At 32.8% G+C, this 25,351-nt stretch overlaps 1 protein-coding gene across 5 annotated transcripts in view; it reads right to left on the bottom strand.

Annotated features, from left to right (window-relative positions):
* The window catches only part of mcc (MCC regulator of WNT signaling pathway), a 92,364-nt gene extending 69,890 nt beyond the window's left edge, over nt 1–22,474 (bottom strand). For 4 of the 5 annotated variants that reach the window (XR_009271342.1, XM_058775869.1, XM_058775870.1 and 1 more), the window contains exons 1-3: nt 22,319–22,474; nt 19,983–20,227; nt 17,594–17,811 (exon numbers count right to left, since the gene is read on the bottom strand). Coding sequence is in view for 4 of the 5 variants with exons in the window: in XM_058775869.1 (XP_058631852.1) it covers nt 17,594–17,811; nt 19,983–20,227; nt 22,319–22,446 (591 nt within the window). In the remaining variant the exon portion in view is untranslated. Of the gene's footprint in view, nt 1–5,526; nt 6,135–17,593; nt 17,812–19,982; nt 20,228–22,318 lie in introns of those variants that run through there. The other variant, XM_058775872.1, reaches the window with a different exon arrangement.
* Nucleotides 22,475–25,351: the final 2,877 nt, after the last annotated feature.

Genomic DNA, 25,351 nt, shown 5'->3' with positions numbered 1-25,351 from the left:
GTGAGTTTGTCTTCCCTACAGAAGTGCCATAAATCACGGCCGTCACAACAGCAGCTCGCTCTCGCTCTCCGCTCACAATCTCCCATCACATCCATCAGCGAGCGCAGAGCTTTACGAGCCGCCGCTAAATCTGAGGACATTAGTACTGAGAAACAGAGCGATCGGCTTCCTGCACTCGAAAAAAATGCTGGGTTCAGTCCGTTGGGTCATTTTACTGGGTTACGTTTTACAAAGGTGCTGGGTAGTTTTTCTGTAACTAAGTTGCTGGGTAATTTTTTTCTACCCAACTGCAGGGTTGAGCATGTCTCTGACGAAATAACCCAGAGTTTTGCATCCTCTTCAGGAGAGAGTGGCTCTCAGCGCCGCTGATTTGGTGCACTTCTTCAGCAAAATAAAGGTTTGTATAAATTTTATTTCATTTATAAAGTCTTTACTTGTGCTGTAAATTACATTATTTTACGCAACACAACATAAGGACGAGATGTCAGTCAGCAGCGGTCGCTTCGCATGATGGAAACGCCTTTTGCCTTGCATAACAAACTGATTTAATTCATTATAGTACTGAGTTTAATTTAATTTGATGTTAAAATACGTTCTCTAATCTCAGTACAGTTTGTTTGTGGGCAGGTTTTACCACATTTCTGTAAAAAGTGATTACGGAGAACGGCTGAATACACTTTTAAATGTTACATGTTTATTTCTAAGATGCTTGTTTAACGAGTTTAAATGTATGTGATATTGTAAACTAAGCTGTATCCACCCAAATAAATTCAATTTGTCTTGTATTTTGTCAATGTGTGTTCTTGCTTAATAATAAAATGTTCATCTTTTGATTATTGCTGTTGCCTCTAGTAATTCTGTGTCCCATTTTAGGCCAACAATATAATAACTTTTAAACACTAGTTGACTTAAAACAAACCAGCATGTTTGGTAAAAACATGAACCCAACCAGCTGGGTCAAAATAACCCAGCATGTGTTCTGTCCAATATTTACCCAGCGCTGGGTTGCCAAATAACCCAAGAGTCAGAAAAACAGCTTTCGCTCTCAGGTGATCTGATCTCTAGTAATCATAGTTTATAACATGAGCCTCGAATGCGTCTCCTCTGAACACTTGTGATGAGATTTCATCAAACAGTCTCTGATTTCACGACTACATGAATTTACATCTACTCACATTAAAAAAACAACAACTCGATATTGCTTTTAAAAGTACTTCAGTGTTAATTTCCCTGCAAAAGTACTTTTAGTAAAAGTATATTTTAACAATAAAATAATAATACATTATTATCGCCTTTTGTAATTATATTTTTACTAATACTACTAATATTAGTATTAATATTTATTATTATTATTGTACAACATTTAACACACCAATACGAAAAAGGTAAATTATTATAATAGTTTTTGCACTTATATTTTAATAATAAAATATAATACATTATTGTAGCCTTTTGTAATTATATTTGTACTACTAATATTTTTAACACTAATACACTAGTAATAATATTTATTATCATTATTATTATTATTATTAATGTACAGCATTTAACACAACAATACTAAAAAGGTAAATTATTATTACAGTTTTTGTAATTATATTTTAATAATAAAATAATAACACATTATTATAGCCTTTTGTAATTATATTTTTGACTAGTGCTACTACTACCACTACTAGTACTGAAAAATTAAAAATATTAAAAATAACAAAGCATTTATTTAAAACATAATAATAATAATAATAAATATAGACTTTTGTAGTTACATTTTTACTACTACTAATTATTATTATTATTATTATTAGACAGCATTTTTTTAAACTATACTAATATAATTATTATAATATATTTTTGTAATTTTATTATTATTATTATTCTTCAAAACATATAGTTACAAAATATTTTGCCCTATGCATCAAAAATAGACATGTTCACCATAAAGTGAAAGCAGTGTTTTCAGCTCAGTAACGGTTGAGTGTGAGGCTTTCCCTGAACGCTGGAGGAACAAAGATGTGGGATTATGGTGATGAAGAGCGTCTCTTACGGGCCCCTGGAGTCTGATCACCACACGAGGCTCCTGCTCGACCCCACAGACAGCTCTGTGCAGATACAGTATCCTCCCATCTAAAGTGCCTTTTAGTGTGTACTACAGCCAGAGAGACGAACGCCGCACTAAATCAGTGTGAAGAGGCCAAGCGCAGATAAAAATAGACAGCGGCCCTGTGCTTATCAAACACTGCTTTTATTTCTGGCCGTCTGCCTGCAGCAGGAGAGACGCTCCGGTCAGATAAAGGCAGCTCTGTCTCACGTCTCCCGGCCGTCAGCGTGAGAACAGAAGAATCCCTGTCAGCCCAAAACCATGCCAACCTTACACCGGCTGCTCCTTGAAGGAGCGTTCTTGGTAACACATGAACAAATACTTCTAAAGCATTACTAATACACTATTAAAAAAAGTCGTATCTGATCGCAATCCAATACTATAATCGACCTGAGCTAACAATATAGTCTCAAATTGTTGTATTTACTGTACAGTAATGCACTTACAATGGAAGCGGCCAAAAGTGCAGCATCAGAAATAAACGGTAAAATCTGCAATAATTCCAAAGCTTTGCAAATATAATGCATACAGATGCGCACAAAATGTTATATTTGGCCAACTATAACATCTTTCTCATGTATTTTATACAGTTTAACAGCAACTATTGGACTTTATTACTGCACAAAATGACCTGTATACACTGAATAGTCTGTAGTTTAAAAAATAAAATAAAAGTATACTTAAAAATAAAAAAGGGAAAAAACTAAACTAGAAAATTAAATAATAAGAATGAATGAAATAAAAATGTTATTAAATCAAAATGTCTAAATTTAAACTATTTTAATTTATTTTGTTTATGTTCTATTATAAAACAAATAAACTAAATAATACAATTTAATAAAGTAAAATAAATCAAATTAATAAAAATAATTAAAATAATTAAATAAAAATACATAAAGAATAAAATTTATTTGAATAAACAAACAAGTAAATAAATAGCATTTAAATGCTTGATATAAATCCACTGGCATCTGCTGTTTTAATTGGTTTCTTAACAATATTAAAAAATCAGCAATTAACGACACACCAATAAATAAATGTGCTTTTAATAAAGAAATTAATTACGCTCAAGTGTATGATATTAATCCTCTGACATCTTCCGTTTTAATTATTTTCTCTAGAATACAAAAAATGATTCTCCAGGATTTGACCTTGAGACCATTACTGTAAAAAATACTTTTCAGAATTATTTCTGATGCATTATCAACAAAACACCAATAAATAAATGCACTTACAATAAATAAATAAATAAATAAATAGTGCTCAAGTGCCTAATATAAATCCACTGACATCTGCTGTTTCACTTGGTTTCTCAAGAATACAAAGTACAACTCTACAGGATTTGACCTTGAGAACATTACTGTAAAAACACTTCCAGTACATTTTTATAAAACGGAGGGATAATTCAGAATCAACAAAGCGCCATTAGGCTGGTAAAAGCCCCAGAGACGCTCCTTAAGCGCTGTAAGACTCCTCACTTCAAGACCAATCCGTGATCAATGTGAGAGGATAACATCTGTAAACATCCTTAAACACCAGCCCATAAAACAGCCTTCCTGACAAGCAGCAGCTGCTCGGAGCCACTCGCTTCACATAAACACGTGTTTGGCCAATTAAAATGTTACGCTAGCAGGTCCCAATCAAAGGTGCTCCCTGTTAAGTGTGGCTTTCATGTGATTTGGGTGGGATCAAACGCTCGGAGCGAGTAACACGGGATTCGATTACATCCCTGAAACTCAAACAGCAACAACAGCAGCTCATAAAACACATTACAAGCACACCGAGCTAAACGCTCTTTCTTTTGCTGTAAGTCACCATGTCAGGAAGGAAATATCCAAATCTTGAATTAATGCACAACAAGCACTAGGTTAAATGGAGGGATAAAATAAACTAATTTATTTCATTATAGATTTATCATGCATTTAATTAAATATTTAAAATATTTAAAAAGTGAACAGTGCAAAATTGATTAATGTAAAATAATGTACCTTATTTATATACACAGTGTTCACACACTTTCTGACCAATGCATTTATGATTTTTCCAGTTGTTTGGGAAGATGGAGTTAGCATAAAGATTTTCTTAAAAATAATAATAATAAAAAGATTATATATAAAAATGATTATATATAAACAATCATACAAATTATTATACTCTAAATTTTACTGTCAATGCAAAACTTGAGTTTATGTAAAAAAAAAAAAAAAGTAAAATATAACATAAATAAATAAATATAAAATCTTAATAAAAATTAAAACACACACACACACACACACACACACACACACACACGTCATTGTTAAAAATGTGGTGCTCATGGCACAAGATGCTGAACAAACACATATAGCCAACAAAATAATTTCTATTTCAAGGTGCATTTAATGTAGCTTTTTTTTTCTTTCATTTTGACGACATAAAAAAAAAAAATTAAATATTTATAATCTAAATTTTATTATATATATATATATATATATATATATATATATATATATATATATATATATATATATATATATATAAAAACATACTTTAAAGAGAAACTAGTCTAAAAACTAAAGCATAACTAGAAAAAAATAAACTGAATATAAAAATGTTTATTAAACATGGAACCCTTTAAATAAATATATAAGTAAATAAATAAAATTATAATAATTATTATACATATACATTTATTACATTTAACATTCTTAAAAATGTGGAGCTCATGGAATAAGATGCTGAAAAAAATTGTGAGTGGCATCAATATGTTGTTCATGCAATTTTTCCTTTTGACGGCATACTGATTTTCTAAATACATTTTTTTTAACAATTCTACTCAGAAAAGTGAAGAACAAAGAACTAAGCATAGCTAGAAAAATGAAACTGAATATAGAATTGTTTATTGAAAAACATGGAACCCTGCAAATAAACAAAGAAACTATTTTTTTAAAATTATATTTAACATTTATTATATTTAACGCATCATTCTTAAAAATGTGGAGCTCGTGGCACAAGATGCTAAAAAAACAACGAGAGCCATATATAGCAAACAAAATGTTTATGAAGGTGTATTTTATGTACTTTTTCTTTTTATATGAACACATTTTGCACTTTATGCTCACTTTTCAATGTATTTTTATTTACTAATAATACTGATTCTATAATAGATTATTTATTTTCTATTTAATTTTTGAAATGAAAGATTCTGTTAGTAAAAAAAGTTTAAAACAAGCACATCTGGTGCAGGAGAGCGTTCAGATGCGATCTGACCCTGAAGATAGCGAGGATGAGAATCACATGATGAAGCAGAAATACTGCGATGCTCCTGCAACTTTAAAAGTCACAGCAGAGAAACACACACGGAAAGAAAACAAGAGCAAGAGTCTTTCCCTGTGTGTGGGTTTGAGGCGACTGCGGATGACACTGAATGAGCCAGAGCCTCGTCTTACCTCGCTTCCCTCGCTCACAGCTACTCCAGAGTTCATGGTCCCTAAACTCCCGGAGCTAAGCGTGTTTCCGGAGACGGTATTCCAGCGGCAGACGGCAGACGCCCGCGGCTGGCAAGAAACACGTCTGTTCTCAGGTTCCTCCCGCTGCTGTAATCCACACGCGCCGCTGCCGGCTCATCCTCCACACAATCCGGCGGTATTCCCAACACAATCCCAGCGCTGATCCGCACGAGAGACCACTAAATCCACGCTCCGCACATTCCTCGAGCCAGCCGGAGACTCCGGCAGCAGCAGCAGCGCCGCACTGCTCTGATCCAGAGAGAGAGAGAGAGAGAGAGAGAGAGAGAGAGAGAGAGACGGAGAGAGAGAGGAGCTCCTCGGGGCCTCACAGCTGCATGGGGCCGCAGGAAGGAGTGTGTGTGTGTGTATGTGTGTGTGTGTGTGTGTGTGTGTGTGTGGGAGGAGACTCCTTCAGGGCCGTTTCAGGCCGTCAGATTCCCCTCGGCTGGAATATGATCAGTCACTTCAAGCTCTCGACCTCCTCCCTCACGCTAACGCTGCTCTGCTCACTGAGACTACACTTACAGTAAATACTGTAGAAATAAATCACCCTGACACATAAACCGACTCGATTCATGCTGCGTTTAATAATCTATCATTCAGAATTATTTAATAAGAATTAATTATAATTAAGAATATATTTTTAATATCAGATTATTTTAATAATTTAAAAATAATATAAAATTATAAAATATGTTGCTATATAAATACAATTAATAATTCATTCACAACAAATATATTATTAAAATCACAAATTCTATATAATTTAGAAATATCTTTAAATGAATAAATACTTTTCATTTTAAAATTGTAATATTAATAATAATTTACATAAATTTAAATGCATTATTTTGTATTGTTCATTAGTTCATGCATTGAACGTAACATTAAATGTATTATTTCAAATTAAAATGTACTGTAATACATTAAATGTATTATTTTTATTTTAAATATTTAAATACAAAATATATGAAAAATATTTAATATAAAATAATATTTAAATGCATATGTATTTACATATAAATACATAAATAAATATACATTTATGTAATTAACTTATTGAATAATATGTTGCATTATATACAAAATAAGTGTAATGAATAAATATTACATTTATATATTTTAAATAAATAAATATTATACTCCACAAAAAAATGCCATAAAAATACCATAAAAGCACCATTAAAAAGCATCATAAAGGTCATTATTTTCTGTTTTTAAAGTCAGATTCACATTTCCACACATTCAAACAAACTACAAAAAGATGCAAAGCACCAGATTAGACATTAATAATCCAAAGTGAAACCTAATTTCAAATCGAAATGGAATTTATAACAGTTTTTAAATTATAACTACATTATATAAAAATAAATACATATAAATATTACATAATATAGCAAGTGTGTTAATTTAGGTTTTGATGCTTTTGGTCTTTTTAAAGACTTGACATGCCTTGGACATCATCCACTTTCACTGCATAAAACAAAGCAGCAGGAACATTTTGCCAAACATCTGCTTTTGAGTTCCACTGAAGAAAATCAGTCGCACAGGTTTGAAACGACATGAATGCGAGTAAACGATGACTGATCATATTTAGGCGCACTGTCTCTTTAACACCCAGCCTCTGATGGTTTGTTCGTGTTTGCTCATTGTTTTCCTCACGCTGGCCGAGATCCAGAACTTTCTCTGCCGTTTCTCTGGCTGAGGCTCTTAAGCAGATTATATCGCCCTCCTGGCACAGACGCCGTGTAACAGACTTAATTATAGGTGTGTGTCATTGTGTTAGACGAGTCTTCATCAAACACTCTGTCAGAAGCAATGAAAAACACCCTGCATCAATCTCACGGCAGCATTAGAGCGAGCACACAGACTGAGATGGGCTTGAGTTTATATGGGTAAAAAGAGTCTAATATTGATGTTAAACGTGCCAGTGTTATACAATGAATTCAACAGCTCCCTCTAGTGAAGATGTAAGGTGGATCATTTCAACCAAAAATCTAAGTTTTGTCATCATTTGTGACCATAAACCAGTCATAAGTGTCATTTTTTTGACATTGAGATTTACACATCATCTGAAAGCGGAATAAATAAGCTTTTTGTTATGATCGGACAATATTTGGCTGAGATACAACTGTTTGAAAATCTGGAATCTGAGGGTGCAAAAAATCTAAATATTGAGAAAATCGCCTTTAAAGTTGTCCAAATCAAGTCATTAGCAATGCATATTACTAATCAAAAATGAAGTTTTGATATATTTACGGTAGGAAATTTACAAAATATCTTCATGGAACATAATCTTTACTTAATGTCCTAATGATTTTTGGCATAAAAGAAAAATCAATAATTTTGACCCATACAATGTATTGTTGGCTATTGCTACAAATATACCTGTGCTGCTTATGACTGCTTTTGTGCTCCTTTTGTGCACTTTACAACCCAAAACACTCCAGATCCAGTACAACAGCATTCACATTCATGCACGTCGTCTCACAGCTATATAAACTACACACAAACACACTCGGTGTTATTTTTTGGTTTTGGAAACAAGCAGCTGCATTTCCTGCTAGAGAGAAGAAGAGAGAAACCAAATACAAAAATACCCTGATGAATAATTCAAAAACTTGCTGAACCCTGTCAGCACCTCATATACTACACTTGCTCAATATCAACATTACTGACGCATTCAGTCTGCATCTTTAGATTATTCTTCTTAATTGCTTGTTTGATTAAAGTCAGTCACTTTAATTTACTCCTTCCAGAAATCAATTCAGAAATCACTGGACTGAAACATCCTGATTTAACACATTTTCATCGTCTGTTCGTACCTTTTTCTTAATTTGTTTGTTTGTTGCTAATTTCTAAAGCATCTTATTCCATGTATCATGTACTAAATTAACACATTAAATGTAATTTATTAAAAATTAATTTATAAAGATCATTTCAAATTACAAAAATATTATATTTACGTAAATAAAGATATTATAATTATATATTACAATAAAAATCATAAAGTGCAAAATATATTTAAAATATTTATATTTTAAGTTATATATATATATATATATATATATATATATATATATATATATATATATATATATATATATATATATAAACTTAAAATATAAATATTTAAATATATTTTAAAGAGTAAAATATCAAAACATTAAAAAATATTATATCTTGATTAATAATTGAAAGAATTGTAAAATTGTTTTTAATGTGCTACTTTAGTACATGATATAGAACATACTGTATATGGTACATGATAGTTAAGAAATTAGCAATTTGACAGACAAACAATTCAGAAAACAGCAAAAAGCTAAATGTTTCAGTCAAGTGATTACAATTTCAAATTAATATTTAATATTTAAAATGTGAAATTTATTAAATATAAAAATGACTACATCTGAACGTCTCCAAGACGCTTCAAGAAACCTCCTGCAAAGCTACAGAACTGTTAAAAGTTTTAGGCACTTGTGTAAAAATGCTGTAAAATGAGGATGCTGTCAAAAATAATGTCATAAATAGATTTTCTTTATCAATTAACTTCTATTAACTAAATTAAATCAACATTTGTTGTGAGCATCCTTTGTGTTTAAAGCAGCTGTTGCCCTCGCTGCAGTTGAGCAGAGTTTCTCAGGAGCTTTGCAGGAGGTTTCTTGAAGCGTCTTGGAGACACAGTTCTTCTGGATTGAGTCTGTCTCAGTTTGTTCTGTTTCTTCATGTCACTCCAGACAGACTGATGACGATCAGATCAGATCTCTGTGTGGAGCACTGGCTGCTGTCAGACAAAAATCTCACTGGATTATTACAATTAATGGCAAAATGAATGTTTGACAATATAAAAACTGATATTTCCTACTGACACACTACTGCAAAAGATAGAAATAACTGACTTGAAACCATGTTTAGCTGCTGAAGATACTATCTATTTCAGCAGTGCAGTCACTTGCCTCCAGCTCAAACCACAGACCAATAACCTGAGCGCTTCCTCCTTCAGTTCTTACCGCGGTGAGACGAGGGTCACCTACACACCGCCATTAAAACCTCTCAGCCTTTAAACGTGCCACAAACCCCTCCGTACCGCTGATCTCATCAAGACACATCACTGATACATACAATTACCCTCACAATACGACTTCAGACCCTGGAACACACTCCAGCGGCTTTACCCAGAATTCACCGGTGCAATGATAAGATATGCTTGACTCAGGCTTCCAGTAAAAACAGTATACAGGTATGCAGTTTCATGTCAGATATACACATTTGCTGTGTAGACTAAAGAAGAGACTAAAAATGGTATTTCAAAAACGGTGTAGGATTTACTTTGAAACAATTTCACAAATAATTATAATGAAATTGCAAGCAAATAGAAAGAAAAAGTATCTTCTTGTAACACTTGCTTTTTACTTGTTTATACTTAATACTTTTCTAAACTTGTTTATAAAAATCTGCCAATGCAGCAAGAAAGACAAAATACACTTACATATATATATATATGTAGGAAAACAAGTGTTAATATCTGATTGTATCTTTTATAGAAGTGTATTTCATCTTGCTAAAACAAGTTTATATAAACATACAAAATTAAGAAAAACATTAAAAGCAAGTGTAAAAATCTGCAAAGACAAACAAAATACACTTATATTAAGGATACAATTTTATATCTTATGCAGTGTTGCTTCTCTATTAAATCACACACACACACGCACACGTGTGTATATATGTATAACAGTCTATTAATAATTATTAATACATTTTAAAATTAAATATTACTTTTATTTTTGTATATTTTGCCTGGAAAATAAGTTTAAAAAAAAGACTAATTTAATTAAGGACTTCAGAAGTAGTAATGTTTTGCAGTGAAGGAGCTGTGACTCTGGCATTCTGGTAAGGACATTATACACAGTAAGTGTGTGTGTGTGTGTGTGTGTGTGTGTGTGTGTGTGTGTGTGTGTGTGTGTGTGTTTCTGAGGGCAGGAGAGGAAACACAGTATTCACATTTATCATTTCAGACCATTCCCACGGTGAGCATTGGTCTTTTCATCTGTCCTCTAAAGGATAAAACACACGTCTGGCCTTTTAAAGGAGCAGTGTTCACAACAGCTGAAGAAAAACTGCTTGAAGCAGCACAACTGCGTCTGAAGGACATGAAGGTGAAGGAGACGTCAACCTGCGGCAAACTCTAAATAATGAGGCTCCAGAACCAAACCAGACAAACTAGCACTATATTAAAGTGAGCCTGCATCCAGACACAACACAGCAGTTTTCTGTCCTCACCGAAAGCAAATAAGTGTGTCATTTCTGAGCCACCAGCAGGAAAACAACAACAACAACAAAATAATAGCAATAATGCAACACTCAAAAGACTGGAAATACCAAGACATTTTTATGAAGAAGTTCGTCATTCTGGTCAAAAATGACATTTAATTAATCAAAATACAAGCAAAAACATTAATAGCCTACTATAAATTATTGCTGTTTTCTAAACACTATAAATTGTAGCTTTCTTTTTCATCTGAATATTTTTTCCCAGATGTACTTGTATAGCACACAATACACATTTGTTTCAAATCAGCCCTTACAGCATTACAAACATATACAATAAATAAATGTTGTAAACAGTAGAGCTCAATGGAATATATTTTTGCAATTGAAAATATATTTAGTTTCAACCTTCATATACCAAAGTATATTTGAAAATGTATTTCAGGGAGCCTACTGAAAATATATCAGTTAGTCTAAATGCAAATGTAATGATAAACAGCCTAATACAGATCAAAACTAGATTTATAATAATTTAATAATGCTTCACTTTTATATTTTGTAATGTTTTTGAAGCATTATAAAGTATATTCTTTGCTGATATTTATTCAAATGACTTATATGTTCATAGAAGTAACAAATAAAGATTATGTTCAAAAGTGATGCATGCGAATGTATTTCCTCAAATTGAAATAATAGAGGTAAAATAATAAAAAAATATATAATTAAAAAGAATAAGGTATTTTTATGCATTTAAAAAATACATTTATATTTTTAAAATACATTTCCCAAAAAATAAATAAAAAAAACTGTAAAAAATATATTTTTAGAAAATATTTACGTAAATATATTTTTAAAGTTTGGATAAAGTTTGAATAATACACTTTCTTCCCGAAATAATCTGTACAATAAATGTCTTTACTCTTTACAGTATCATTTTAATATATTTAATGCATCCGAGGTGAATCAACGTGTTAATTTCTTCCAAAAACACAAAGGTCTTAATATCTGCAGATTCTGAATGGTGGCGTGTTTATACACACATCAGCATTATGCACTCTAGATATGCAACGTTTGTTATTAAAAAGCCAAATGTGCCGACCAATGCAACTAAGCAGAAAAAGAAACCAAGTGCCTAAAAATGTCCTGTTGCATTTAGGACCAAAACATCTGCATGAATAACTTTTATATAACTTTTATGGCTTGTTGCATCTTTGTGTTTATATCAAATCACACATACGTCCTCCATTCTGATTCAGATTCTCATCAGCTGAGATATATATATGTGTATCCGTTACCGCTCTGAGCTCTTAACGAAGCCAGTAATGAGATGAAGCTAAATGGCGTGTGACAGTCATGAATCAGCAGTGACAGATGAGGCGGCGCTGATGGGATTGCTGGATCTTGTTGTGTTAAGCACATTGGGAAGGACTTACTATACGCCACGGTCAGTCAGCATTCCCAGGTTTGCTGAATAACTATAACTAGTCAAACAAACTTTGAGTTATGATGAATACTGAAGAACATTACAGTAGTTAAAGGAACAGTTCACCCAGAAATTAAAATTTTGTAAAAATGTACTTGTCCTCAGGCCATTCAGGATGTAAATGAGTTTGTTTCTTCATCAGATTTGGTGAAAAGTATCATTCCAGCATCAGTGTCTCAGCAACGGATGCTCTGCAGTGAATGGGTGCCGTCAGAATGAGAGTCCAAACAGCTGATAAAAACATCACAATAATCCACACCACTCCAGTCCATCAGTTAACATCTGGAGAAGACAAAAGCTGAAAATCAGCTGTTTGGACTCTCATTCTGACGGCACCCATTCACTGCAGAGGATCCACTGGTGAGTAAGTGATGCAGTGACACATTTCTCCAAATCTGATGAAGAAACAAACTCATCTACATCTTGGATGGACTGAGGGTGAGCTCATTTTCATTTTTCGATGAACTACTCTTGTAACTTAAGAAAACCCTTTGTTATAGTACGGAAATATGATTTATACAATGTATTAAATGTGAATCGACTCTCGAAATCCAGTCATAAAAATTATTTTATAAGGCCCTAAAAATATATAGTATAACAGTATATTTCATCTGTGTGTATGTATAATAATACACACACACACACACACACAGTTTTATATAAAACTTTCATTCTTTCAATTACTTAGATATGTTTTTTTTATTAAAATTTAAATTTAATTTAACCATTAAAACAGAGTCCAGAAAAATTATAATGAAAAAAAAAAAAAAAATACAGAATCTAAAAAAATAAATAAATAAATGAAATTTATATAATGGAAAAAAAGGGAATTTAGAAAAAATTAATACAATGAATTTGGGAATAAATAACATGAATTTCACAGGAGACTTAAAGGGATAGTTCACCCAAAAATGAAAATTCTGTCGTCATTTACTCACCCTCAAGTAGTTCCAAACCTGTATGAATGTCTTTGTTCTGCTGAACACAAAGGAAGATATTCTGAAGAATGTGGGAAACAGAGCAGTTCTGGGGCACCATTGACTTCCATAGTATTTTTTTTTCTTACTATGGAAGTCAATGGTGCCCCAAAACAGCCTGGTTACAAACTTTATTCAAAATATCTTCCTTTGTGTTTGGCAGAACAAAGAAATTCATACAGGTTTGGAACTACTTGAGGGTGAGCAAATGACGACAGAATTTTCATTTTTGGGTGAACTATCCCTTTAATTATGAACAAAGGTTTTTTTGTGCAATTTTTGTGCATTTGCATGTATATTTATATACAAACCATAAAATAAGACTGAAACAACCAAAAAACTAAAATGTAACTATTTAGAAAAAGTAAAATTTTTTAAAATCAAAATCTATTCTCCTTAAATCTTAGAGATGCTGTTCCAACTGGAAACAATGACAAACAATAAAGACTGAAGCACGTTTCGATCTGGACTCGACGTGATCTTCTGAAAACTGGACAGACTGAAGATGATTTGCAACGCGCTCCACTAAACGTGACTTTGACGGATGGCCTACATGCATTAGTGAGATGAGGACATTAGCGCTCGGGGCAGAACGCAGCGCTCAGCAGATAATGTCCATAATGAAATTTGGGCTCTAAGTGGAGGATGAAGTGACAGAGAAAACCAGAGAGAGAGAGACAGAGATTTAAATACCAGCAGACAGACGGCAGACCTTCAATACTGATCCAATATACAGCAGGCGCTTTCTAACAGAGTATTAGAGAAAGAAGTTTTAAACAGTCTTACTATTAGTAAAGTCTGTCAACAACTACAGCAGTGTGCAACTGCAATCAGGTAGATTAGAACTGTATAGTTATTTTAGAACAACACTAAAGTCATGAGAGCTGTGCATAAACATGCATGCACAAAATTTATATTTGCCTACAAAGCTGATTTGAAATTCAGTCATACTTTGCAATGGTGTGTTTATTCAATAATCAATGGACAGAAACGCACTCTATCAATAAATCACTAGTACTTCTTAGATTAAGTAATGAGAACACTTAACAATAAGGTCCCATTAGTTAATGCATTAACTAAAATTAACTAACAATGAGCAATTCATTTATTACAGTGTTTATTATTATTTGTTAATATTAGTTCATAATATAAATATATTGTAATGTTAGTTCATGTTAGCTCAACTCCATTAAATAATATTAACAAATTCAACTTTTTATGTCAGTAATGCATTAATAAATGGTAAAATTACCATTAAAGATTAATAAAAGTGTCAGAACTATTTTAGAATTTTACAAATGGAATAATACAATGTTAACAAATGGAACCCTATATTGTAAAGTGTTACCGATCAACTTTTATTATTCTATTTATTTATGCTTTTTTGTTTGTCTCTCAATCTCACACTTAGTTCCAGAAGAAATTAATTAGACAGACATAAATGGAAAACACACACACACTCATTATTTTTCATTGTTAGTTCATGTTAATTAATGCATTTATTTTTTTTTGCCGTTTCTCACACACTTAGCCCGAAAACAGATGGACATAAAACAGAAAGTGCACACTCACGTTCCTACAAAGCATCTTTAACTGCTCAATAAAAACTACAGATGCTGCCTAATGAAGAAAACTAAACTACAGCAAAAACCAGCATGAATGCAACCTCAACAAAACATCACTGCAATCCTTCACAAACAGTTAACAAGAGTTCGTCTTAATAATAAAGAAATTAAACAACACAGAGCAGCAGAAAATCATAAAGCACTGCTTCTGAAATACAGCATCCACACATAAAAACAGCTCAAATGGTCTTCTTAAATCAGAGAAGTACAAATAACCCTGCGAAAGCACATAAAGAGTCAACACGCTGGTGATGTCTTCTCTAATGATTCGGTACAGCTTTACTGCGGTAACCGGATCGGCTGTATAGCGGAGCGGAGCTGTTAAAACATCACATGACACCGAACACATTCCTGCATCACTATAAACACACACGCTCTCTGACGTCACCTACACTAATACATGCCATATGTCAGGGCAGAGCAGCCCAGAGACACCGACAACACACACACACACACACACACACACACACACACACACATAAACCCATAGAGAATCCATGGCAGCAAACTGCATCTTGTGCAGTCACTGTAATGAATATGGTGCATTACAGATAAAGCGATGAATCGCATCCTGCTCATGTTTTACTTCACAATAACATGAAGAAATATACATTCTGCATAAAGACAATTAATCCTTGGAGGCATTAAACCAATATAAACAAACAATTCACAGACACGCTTATTTACTTTAATAGTTACAATAATAATAATGATGATAAGTAATAAAAAATGAACACATTTGAACATTTTATTTACTTGAATGGTTATTAACCACAATAATAACTTCTATTAATAAAAATAATAAATAATGTTTTTATAGAATACATTTATATTACATATAAATATACACAAATGTATACAAATTATATATATAAATATATACATATATATATATATATATATATATATATATATATATATATATATATATATATATATATATATATATATATACACACTACTTTAATAGTTATCAATAGCAATATTATTCCATTATTAATAAATGCTATTCATAAAATATTGATTTACTGATTTTATTATTAACATTTAACATAAGAAACCATATTATTAGTAGTAGTAGTATTAATAATAATAACAAACGTTATTAATGAAAACATTTTGTTGCTGTAATGAAAAATTGAGAATCATCACTGAGAATTACATAAAATCTCAGAAGAAAAACATGTGAACAGTAACGACAATGTAGAGGGAATATATGAATATATACAATGTAATCAATCTTAATGGCTTTAAGTAAAATATAATGTCTCGCTTTGCTTCTGGATCAAAATAAAGGAAGGCTGATCTCGATCACACATGAACAGACACACAAACAGCGGTCGCGTGTTCTTCACTTGCGGTCCAGAGCAGACGCTGAACCAGAGAGCACGGACTTCATTCATCTTCATGTCAAAGCACTCGTACGCCAAACAACATCATACATTCAACTCATCTTCATGACCAGGAAAGACTTGCTTTCAAATCAGACGTTAAGAGATCTCATCAGGAAATTAAACTGCCTTCAGTGAATAAAGACCAAAGAAAGGAGTGAAACCACTGAGATCAGACACACTGCAGGACAGGATCAGCAGCGCTCGCATTCATCAGTAATAACCTCACAGCGCCACCTACAGACTCACTAACACACTGCATCGAGCTGCAACAGCTCAGATTCATCTTTCATACTCAGCTCTTCAGAGCAGTGTTGTGCTCTTTATGGGTAAAGCTCACAAAAACAAGTAAAGGTCACATTTCAGTATGGAAGCCTATTTCCACCACATAAAAAAAAAAATGCTCTGTTAAATTATGAGATACTAATTCAAAAATGACATCTAAAAAATTGAAAATTGAGACGAAAAAAAAATGACTTATGAGATTACTTTTTTTTTTTTTAAAGTTCATTTAAAAATTGATATAAATATTAGTTTGTGCTTTACCTCAAAATTTCAACGGTCATCATTTCCAATTTTAAATTACACATGATTTTTTTTTTTTTATTTGGTGGAAATAGGCTCTCATAGATTCTTACCCCAAAAATCAAACAAAAAAAATTAAAAAATTTGAATCTATTCTAGCCTATTTTAATAACCATTAAATTAGTTATACTGTTCCATACAGTTTGTTTGTCATTCTCAAAAATCTCGATGATTCTTATCATTTTCTCACTACTGTAATGAAGTATTTTTAAAAATACTGTAATGAAAAAAGCTGATAAATATAAACCTATAAGTGAGTGTGAAGTTATATATCTCTCTGTAAAAATTCCATAATACAATGGTTTTCAAATAAATCAGCAAAAATTTATGGCAGTACAAGAAATACTACCATAATGTATCAAAGGTTCAAAAACATAGCTTTTTTATAGTTACTTTAATGGTTATTTATAATATTACTTATTATTAATGTTGCCATAATGAAAATCCACTGAGAATCAGCACTGACAACATGTACCATAATTACAATTTATAAGTTAAATGTAATGTCACAAATAACTGGACGCTGAGCATTTGTTGAATCACTCCTGGTTAAATCAAAGGGCTTGAATAACAAAAGCTACCCAGACTCATCACTATAATGCTATAACCACATGAAATTGATTCATTCTTGCCAGTTCTAATCAAAGGCAGCTGTTAAACAGCGGTCAGACTCACAGTATTGGCCAGCTCCAGGTAGCTTCCGCCGCGGCCGGAGGGATGCTGGGACAGGAGCTTGTGAAGTCCAGCCGAAGGCTCCAGAGCGCTGGGCTGATCCAGGAGCTTCTGGAGTAACGGCGAGCTCTGCTGCGGAGCATGTGTTTGTGTCGGAGACTGCAGGTCTGGACTCTGTAAGTCTCGAGCTCCAGAATCAAACTCCCAGCTCTCACGAGCGCCTGCGTGAACAAACACCACAGATTGCATTAACAGAATATAAATATGGGATGTTTTCCAAAATTTTCCATAGAGATTTAAAAAAAAGTCTTTGTTAAAGAGCCACAGACCAAATGGAAAGCAAAAAAGATCTTGAAAAAATACAAGACTGTGAACTTAATTATGGAAAGAAGTACAATCCCATGAACCATTGCAAATAACAAAACATTATGGAGGAATATAAAACTGTCAATTTAAAATGGTTGATGATGTATATAGAAAACATAAATAAATAAATAGCTTACTGCAAAATGTGCAAATAAATATAAAAATATTTTAGTATTTTGCGTGTACAGGGAGATTTAATCTATTATGCCAGAATCATGGGTAACCTATTTTTTATTTAATTTTTTTGGCCAGGAATTTTTCTATTAAATATGATTATTTAAAGAAAAAACCTAGCTTCAATAAAAGCATAATGCATCAATTAACAACCTCAGAGCTCATACTAGGTGTGTCTTTAAAATAACTGTTATTTCTATATGGAACTGATTTTTAATACAAAAATTATACTGTTGCACTCTATATTTTTGTCCATTAATACTAATAAAATGTGTGATTTTTAATTTAAACTACATACTGTTGCACTTTATATCTTCTGCCAATTATTGCTAATACGAATGGTGATTTTTAATACAAAATTATACCTATTTTTGTCCATTATTGCTAATACAAATATGTGATTGTTTAAACAAAAATGTCTATATTTTGTCCATTAATACTAATAAAATGTGTGATTTTTAATTTAAACTACATACTGTTGCACTCTATATTTTGTCCATTAATACTAATAAAATGTGTGATTTTTAATTTAAACTACATACTGTTGCACTCTATATTTTGTCCATTAATGCTACTTTAAAAGTGTATACTAATTTGTTACACACAAAAATTGTCTTTTTTAAAGTACATAACATACAAGGCAACTGCTCTGGAAGACTTTGAAAATGATTAATTAATATATACAATCAAACCAAAATTTATTCAGACTCCTTCAACATTTCTCACATTATCACAGTTTATTCGCCATAGTTGGTTATAAAATATGACAAGAACTGTGTCAGAACAAATTCATCTTGATAATGTCAGATAACTTTAATAGAAAGGTATGTAATGAATTCGGCTGAATAGCTGGCAGCTGTTAAATTTAAGTACATAATTAGATAATACCACTTTAGCTCAACCAATTACCAAGCAATGCTTAAAGGAGAAGTTCACTTCCAGAACAAAAATTTACAGATAATGTAATCCAAGTCATCCAAGATTTTAATGTCTTTCTGTCTTCAATCGTAAAGAAATTATGTTTTTTGAGGAAAAAATTTCAGGATTTCTCTCCATATAATGGACTTCTATGGTGCCCACAAGTTTGAACTTCCAAAATGCAGTTTAAACGCAGCTTCAAACGGCTCTTAAACGATCCCAGCCGAGGAAGAAGGGTCTTAGATGTAGATTGATTTTGAAGTTGGAGGAGAAAATGAGTTTTTCATCATACCCTAACTGTCATCAACCAGAATACACAGAGTTCACGCAGAGCTAGACAAGAGGAGCATTTGAGGTTAAAAAGTATATAAACTGTAATTTAAAAAAAATAATAACCCATTGTTTCGCTAGATAAGACCCTTTTTCCTCGGCTGGGATCATTTAAGAGCCGTTTGAAGCTGCATTTAAACTGAATTTTGGAGGTTCAAACTCGCAGGCACCACAGAGATCCACTATATGGAGGAGATTTCTGAAATATTTTCCTCAAAAAACAATTTCTTTAAGACTGAAGAAAGAAAGACATGAACATCGTGGATCACATCTGTAAATTTTTGTTCTGGAAAGTGAACTTCTCTAATTTTGTTCAGTCTGTGTGTAAAAAGGTCGCATTTGCGATTAAAGAAAAAAACACTTCAGCAAAACATGCTCAGGTCAAAGTGTCTGAATAATTTTTGGTAGCAAATTTTGATCAATTTTACCTGTAGTCCACTGTATGAAGAATTTTTTGGTATAATGTGTCACAGTTTACTTTATTTTGCTATCCTCACTTACATAAATGAACTATAGTGTCCTGCACCCACTAGTAAAAAAATATCCAAAATTATATCTGGTTTCTGAATCATTTTTGGTTTGAAAATCCTCATAGATAACACACCTAGACTGTTCTCGCTGCTGGTGGGCCAGGAGGCCACACACTCGTGAGGTTTCCTCTTCTCCGAGTCGCTGGAGAGCAGCGATAGCTGTCCTTCCTCCTTGCGGATCTCGTTGACCAGCTGCATGCGGCAGCGTGTGAAGTCTTCAAAGGAGATCTTTCCTCGCTCGTCTGCGCCGAGCTGCCCCATGATCTCTGCCACCGAATCCTCCATGTTCAGCTGCCGGCAGACCATCAGCAGATCATTCCTGACCAAAAGACAGAGATGCTTGAGATTCGAGACAGAGGTAAAACATGCAATGAGATCATATTTTAGACCAATTTTGACATGTACAGTCATCCCAAATTGCATTTGGATAGTTTAATCAGAAAAAAGCATGAAAGACTGTCTGTATCTGCAGGATATTCTCTCACAACTTCATCACATCTTCCACTAATGTTTCACAATCACCTAGTCATCTACAAGTGGAGGCGGATATATCAAAGTTACGATTTATAAGTGGAAAACTAGTAATCTTAAATTTAAAACATTCCACCAGTTGCTAAGCAACGGATGCTCTGCAGTGAATGGGTGCCGTCAGAATGAGAGTCCAAACAGCTGATAAAAACATCACAATAATCCACACCACTCCAGTCCATCAGTTAACATCTGGAGAAGACAAAAGCTGAAACTAATCCATCGAGACGTTTATAACTAAAATATGAGTTCATAATCTATAATAACGCTTCCTCCAGTGAAAAAGCCCATCTCCTGTTGTCTCAAATATTTATTTGATCTGTTTTGGCTTGTAAATGGTGCTTGATCTGTGCAGATTTCTCTCCTGATTCAGACCAGACCACTTTTTCACCGGAGGAAGAGTTATTATGGACTCGTATTTTAGTTAAAAACATCTTGATGGATGTGTTTCAGCTTTTGTCTTCTCCAGATGTTAACTGATGGACTGGAGTGGTGTGGATTATTGTGATGTTTTTATCAGCTGTTTGGACTCTCATTCTGACGGCACCCATTCACTGCAGAGCATCCATTGCTGAGACACTGATGCAATGCTACATTTCTCCAGGGGCCTGTACCATGAAGCCGGTTTAGCTGGCTAGCCAGGTAAGTTTCAGTTTAGTTTGCGCCAACTCTGGGTTTTAGGTACCATGAAAGTGGTTTGGCTTTCAGCAGTGTTCATCGCCATAGTAACTGATGTCACACTCTCATGTGCACGCTCTCCATTAACTCAGGATCATGTTGACAGAGAAAGTTGATGATCAGCTTCATGGTACCAACAAAGCCGGATTGGATTGATTTGGTTTTGTCAACTCAAAACTAATCCTGCAACCCTGAGTTTGTTCAGCCACGATCTGACGAAGAAACACACTCATCCTAATCTTAGGTGGCCTGAGCGTGAGAACATTTTTAGCACATTTTCATTTTTGGGTGAACCATTCCTTTAAGATATTATTAAATGTCACATTTCTCATATTTCATGGGTTGCTTAATTTGAAATAAATGTTGTTAGACATCATACATTAACAAGTGCAATAAAAATGAAATAATATTAAAAAACTAAATTAAAACAATATAAAGCTTTGCATTATTTTTATGAATGCATGATATGCTCTTGCTCAGCACTTAATACTAAACTCGAAAGTGGCATGTCTTCATTTCAGCTCAAGATCTATTCTATCACTTGAAACTGAACAAATTTCACATGTTTTTGCTTGTAAAGTATGTGCATCTTTCTTTTTTGCATCTAATGCAACGATATTCAGACATTTTTAAGAGTCATTTTAAGGGTCCAAATACTTTTGGAGCAGATGCATGCCATTTAACGATATTAACCTTTTTTTATTTAATCACTCTGAAGCATGTTGTTGTCTTTTTTTTAAGCAAAGAAAAAGACAAATGTTTTTGCAAAGCAGTTCTGATGCCACCACATGACTGCCATCAGTATCACCTCTTCAGAATCACTTTTAATTCATCAAATTACAGAAATGTACGCAAAATGTCCCGCCAACAACACTACAAACTATCAACACTGAAACAAGCTCAGAAACATCAACAAACCCCAAAGTTTAGCGGATGAGGATGAAACATTTCCTGTCACTTCCGACGCCACAACTAACACACCTCTGACAACCCCAGGAGCCTCCAAACCAACTTTATACGCGTTAATAAGTTTGTTTTGCCTTCTTGTCGTGAATTAAATCGTAATATCGCTGCTTTGCGATCGTTCATACAAACTAAAAGGCTCGTGTCGCACCGCGCCTGTCCCGCTGTTCAGCTCAGCGAGTCTCCAGAGTTATTATTCTGCATGTAAACCCGCGAGAGTGAGTTTGCGGAGGTTTCTGACCGGTTAATGTAGCCGTCTCCGTCCCCGTCGCACGTCTGGAAGAGCCGCCGGACGCGCTCCTCCTCCGCGGTGCTGCCCGAGTCGCTGCTGCCGCCGCTGCCGCTCTCCTCCGCCGCCGCCGCCATCATGAACACCCGCTCCGTGCAGCGCTGCTGCCAGCACACACTGCTTTAATTCGAAATATTTCACTGCATGTTCTTTTTAAATCGCTTACATATTGTAAAACATAACAGTATAACAATATTATATGATCCATTCAAATAAATAAATAAATAACAAAAAACAAAGGGGCTTACAAAAATAAGTAAAAAGGTTTATTTTCATTGTAAATAAATGTTTATTTTATTTTGAATTTATTAATATTTTATTTTAAAATCATTTAGATTTTTTAAAAATTCTGAATAATATTTATTTTACTCGGAATAATATTTTATTTTAAATAAATATATATTTATTTTAATATAAAGACATTTATATTTATTTTAGTTTATTTTGAATATTTTATTTTTAAATATATATATATATATTTTTGTAATATTATATACAAATGTATTAATATATAATATATATTAATATTTGTTTCATTTATACGTATTTTCTTTGATTTTGAATATTATTTATTAGTGCTGTCAAATCGATTAATCGCATCCAAAATAAGTTTGTTTACTTAATGTGTACTGTGTATATATAAATGCACAAACATATATGTATATATTTAAGAAATATATGTGACATATTTATGTATAATATAAATCATAATTATGAATATATATATATATATATATATATATACACTGTAAAATTGAAAGTTGACTTCACTTAAAAAATTGAGGAAACCTGTTGCCTTAACATTTTAAGTAAATTATAATAAATTAAGTTATTTGAATTGTCAAGTTCACTTTTTATTTATTATTATGTACTTAATTTTAAGGCAACGGGTTTCCTAATTTTTTTTAAGTTAAGTCAACTTTCACTTTTTACAGTGTATATATATATATATATATATTCATCTTAAAGAGGTAAATAGACAGAGGAAGTGCTCGTAATACCAAGTTTCAAGCATTGTTCAAATAAGTACAAGCTAGGCGGGGATGATTTTTTTTGGGATGAAGTCAAATAGTGACGAAAGAGATGAGTTTTCAGTTGTTGCTTGAAAATTGTCAGGGACTCAGCATTCTGGGTAGAGGTGGGAAGATCACTCCACCAGCCAGGAACGGTGAACAAAAATGTCCTGGAAAGTGACTTATTACATATACACACACAGTTCATGTAAATATTTCTTACATATATGCATGCGTATTTATATATATACACACACACATATATTATGTGTATTACATGCACTTCATTAAACGGTGAAGAGACTTGTTGGCATTACAGTGTTTTTGTCATTTACTCTCATGTCAGATAAAGAGGAAGAAGACCAAACTGCAAATGTAGATAGAGATGTACTTGGACAATTTTGGCACAAGAAAAATGTGAAAGAGAAGAGATGAAAATGAAATGTTGGAAGGAGGAACATTTATTAGCTTCACATAACTGTGAAGCTAATATTTCTCAGACAGTTTTCTTCTAGATGGACTTGAAAGACATCAAACTGTGGGTTGCCCTTTGACCTCGCATGTGTTTCCAGCATGACTAAAGGCTTTTATTCCATTCAGAGAAATCACTGCTGATCATCTGTCAATATTTAGTCGTTTGCGCAACTCTTTTCTAAGAGAATAAAGGCCAAATCACTATAAAGGTCTGATGGAGAACGGACGAGTATCAGAAGAGAAACCCAAAGCCAAAGACAACAATAGGAAGCTTTAAAAAAATTCCTGAGCAGAGATCAGAACAAAAACATCAGCGGTTCGTCCAAACGAGCATTTCTCGCATTATCCGAGGAAACAGAAGAACGGCGGAGGAAGCTGATGGATCTGGAAGGAAACAGCGGCTCAGATTTCACTTCCTCTATCAGTGCGATTTCAGTGACTAATAATTAATAACTAATGATATTTTAATTAAAATCGATTAACATGAATCAAATTATAGCTTTTAATTTGACATTTTCAGGTTTCATTTTTAGTAATTTTGTTTTGGGCATTTGTCATTTTATATATTTCCAGTTACTAATTTTTATGCTTCAACTTAAATTTATTTCAGTTAGTTTCCAAGGCAACATTACATTTCCATCTAATATTTATTTTATTTCAGCTTTATTATTTTTTATTATTTTAATAGTTTTAGTTGAGCAATAGTAACCCTGATAAACCTGAAATGTTTAAATACAGCTGCATTTTCTGATGGAAATTTGCATAACATAGTAAGAAAGAATATTTGTATTAAACAATTTTTTAATTACTAGCTGTCCAGAGCATGATTTGTCAATTTTCTTTTGTTGTTCAGTCTATATTAAATATTTTGTATATTAATGAAGAAAAAACAAGGTTTTACTTTAATAATGAGATAATATTGTTCTAAATATTAAAAAAAATCTGTCTATCTATCTATATGATTACTTTTTGTTTTTAGTTTAGTTCTTATTTAATTTAAAGTACTAGTAATTTTGTTTTTTTCTCCTTTTTATATCCATTTATCTCCCTCTCTCTCTCTCTATATATACACAAATACATCTATATAGTTTTCATAAATTTTTATTTCAGCTTTAGTTATTTTAGTGCATAAAGTTAAAATTAAAGTGAGAAATGTTGCTTTGGCAACTAACTGAAATAAAATGTTTTTTTTTTTTTCTCTCTCCATGCTTTTATTTCTATTAAAGTTCATTTCAATGAAAGTTTTTTATGGTTTTATTTATAACCCTAGTGCAGCTGACCTCAATACTACTGACACGAGTCGAACCCTTACAATTCCATGAAGTCTTTAACAGCAGATGCGTGTTTTGAAACGAATGCATCATGCAAATGTCCCTGTCACTGTAGTTTGGTGTACTGAAATGGGATTGTGGAACGGAGAAAGATAAGACGCGCGGGTCTCAATAATCCTCTTCGGGACAGAGTTAAAGGTGCAGAATATCAAACGCCTGAGAAACGC

Source organism: Onychostoma macrolepis, chromosome 05 (assembly GCF_012432095.1).
Source record: "Onychostoma macrolepis isolate SWU-2019 chromosome 05, ASM1243209v1, whole genome shotgun sequence".
In the NCBI taxonomy this organism is placed as follows: Eukaryota; Metazoa; Chordata; class Actinopteri; order Cypriniformes; family Cyprinidae; genus Onychostoma; species Onychostoma macrolepis.
The sequence above is the reverse complement of the archived record's forward strand: the minus strand, read 5'-3'. Positions and strand labels throughout refer to the sequence as shown.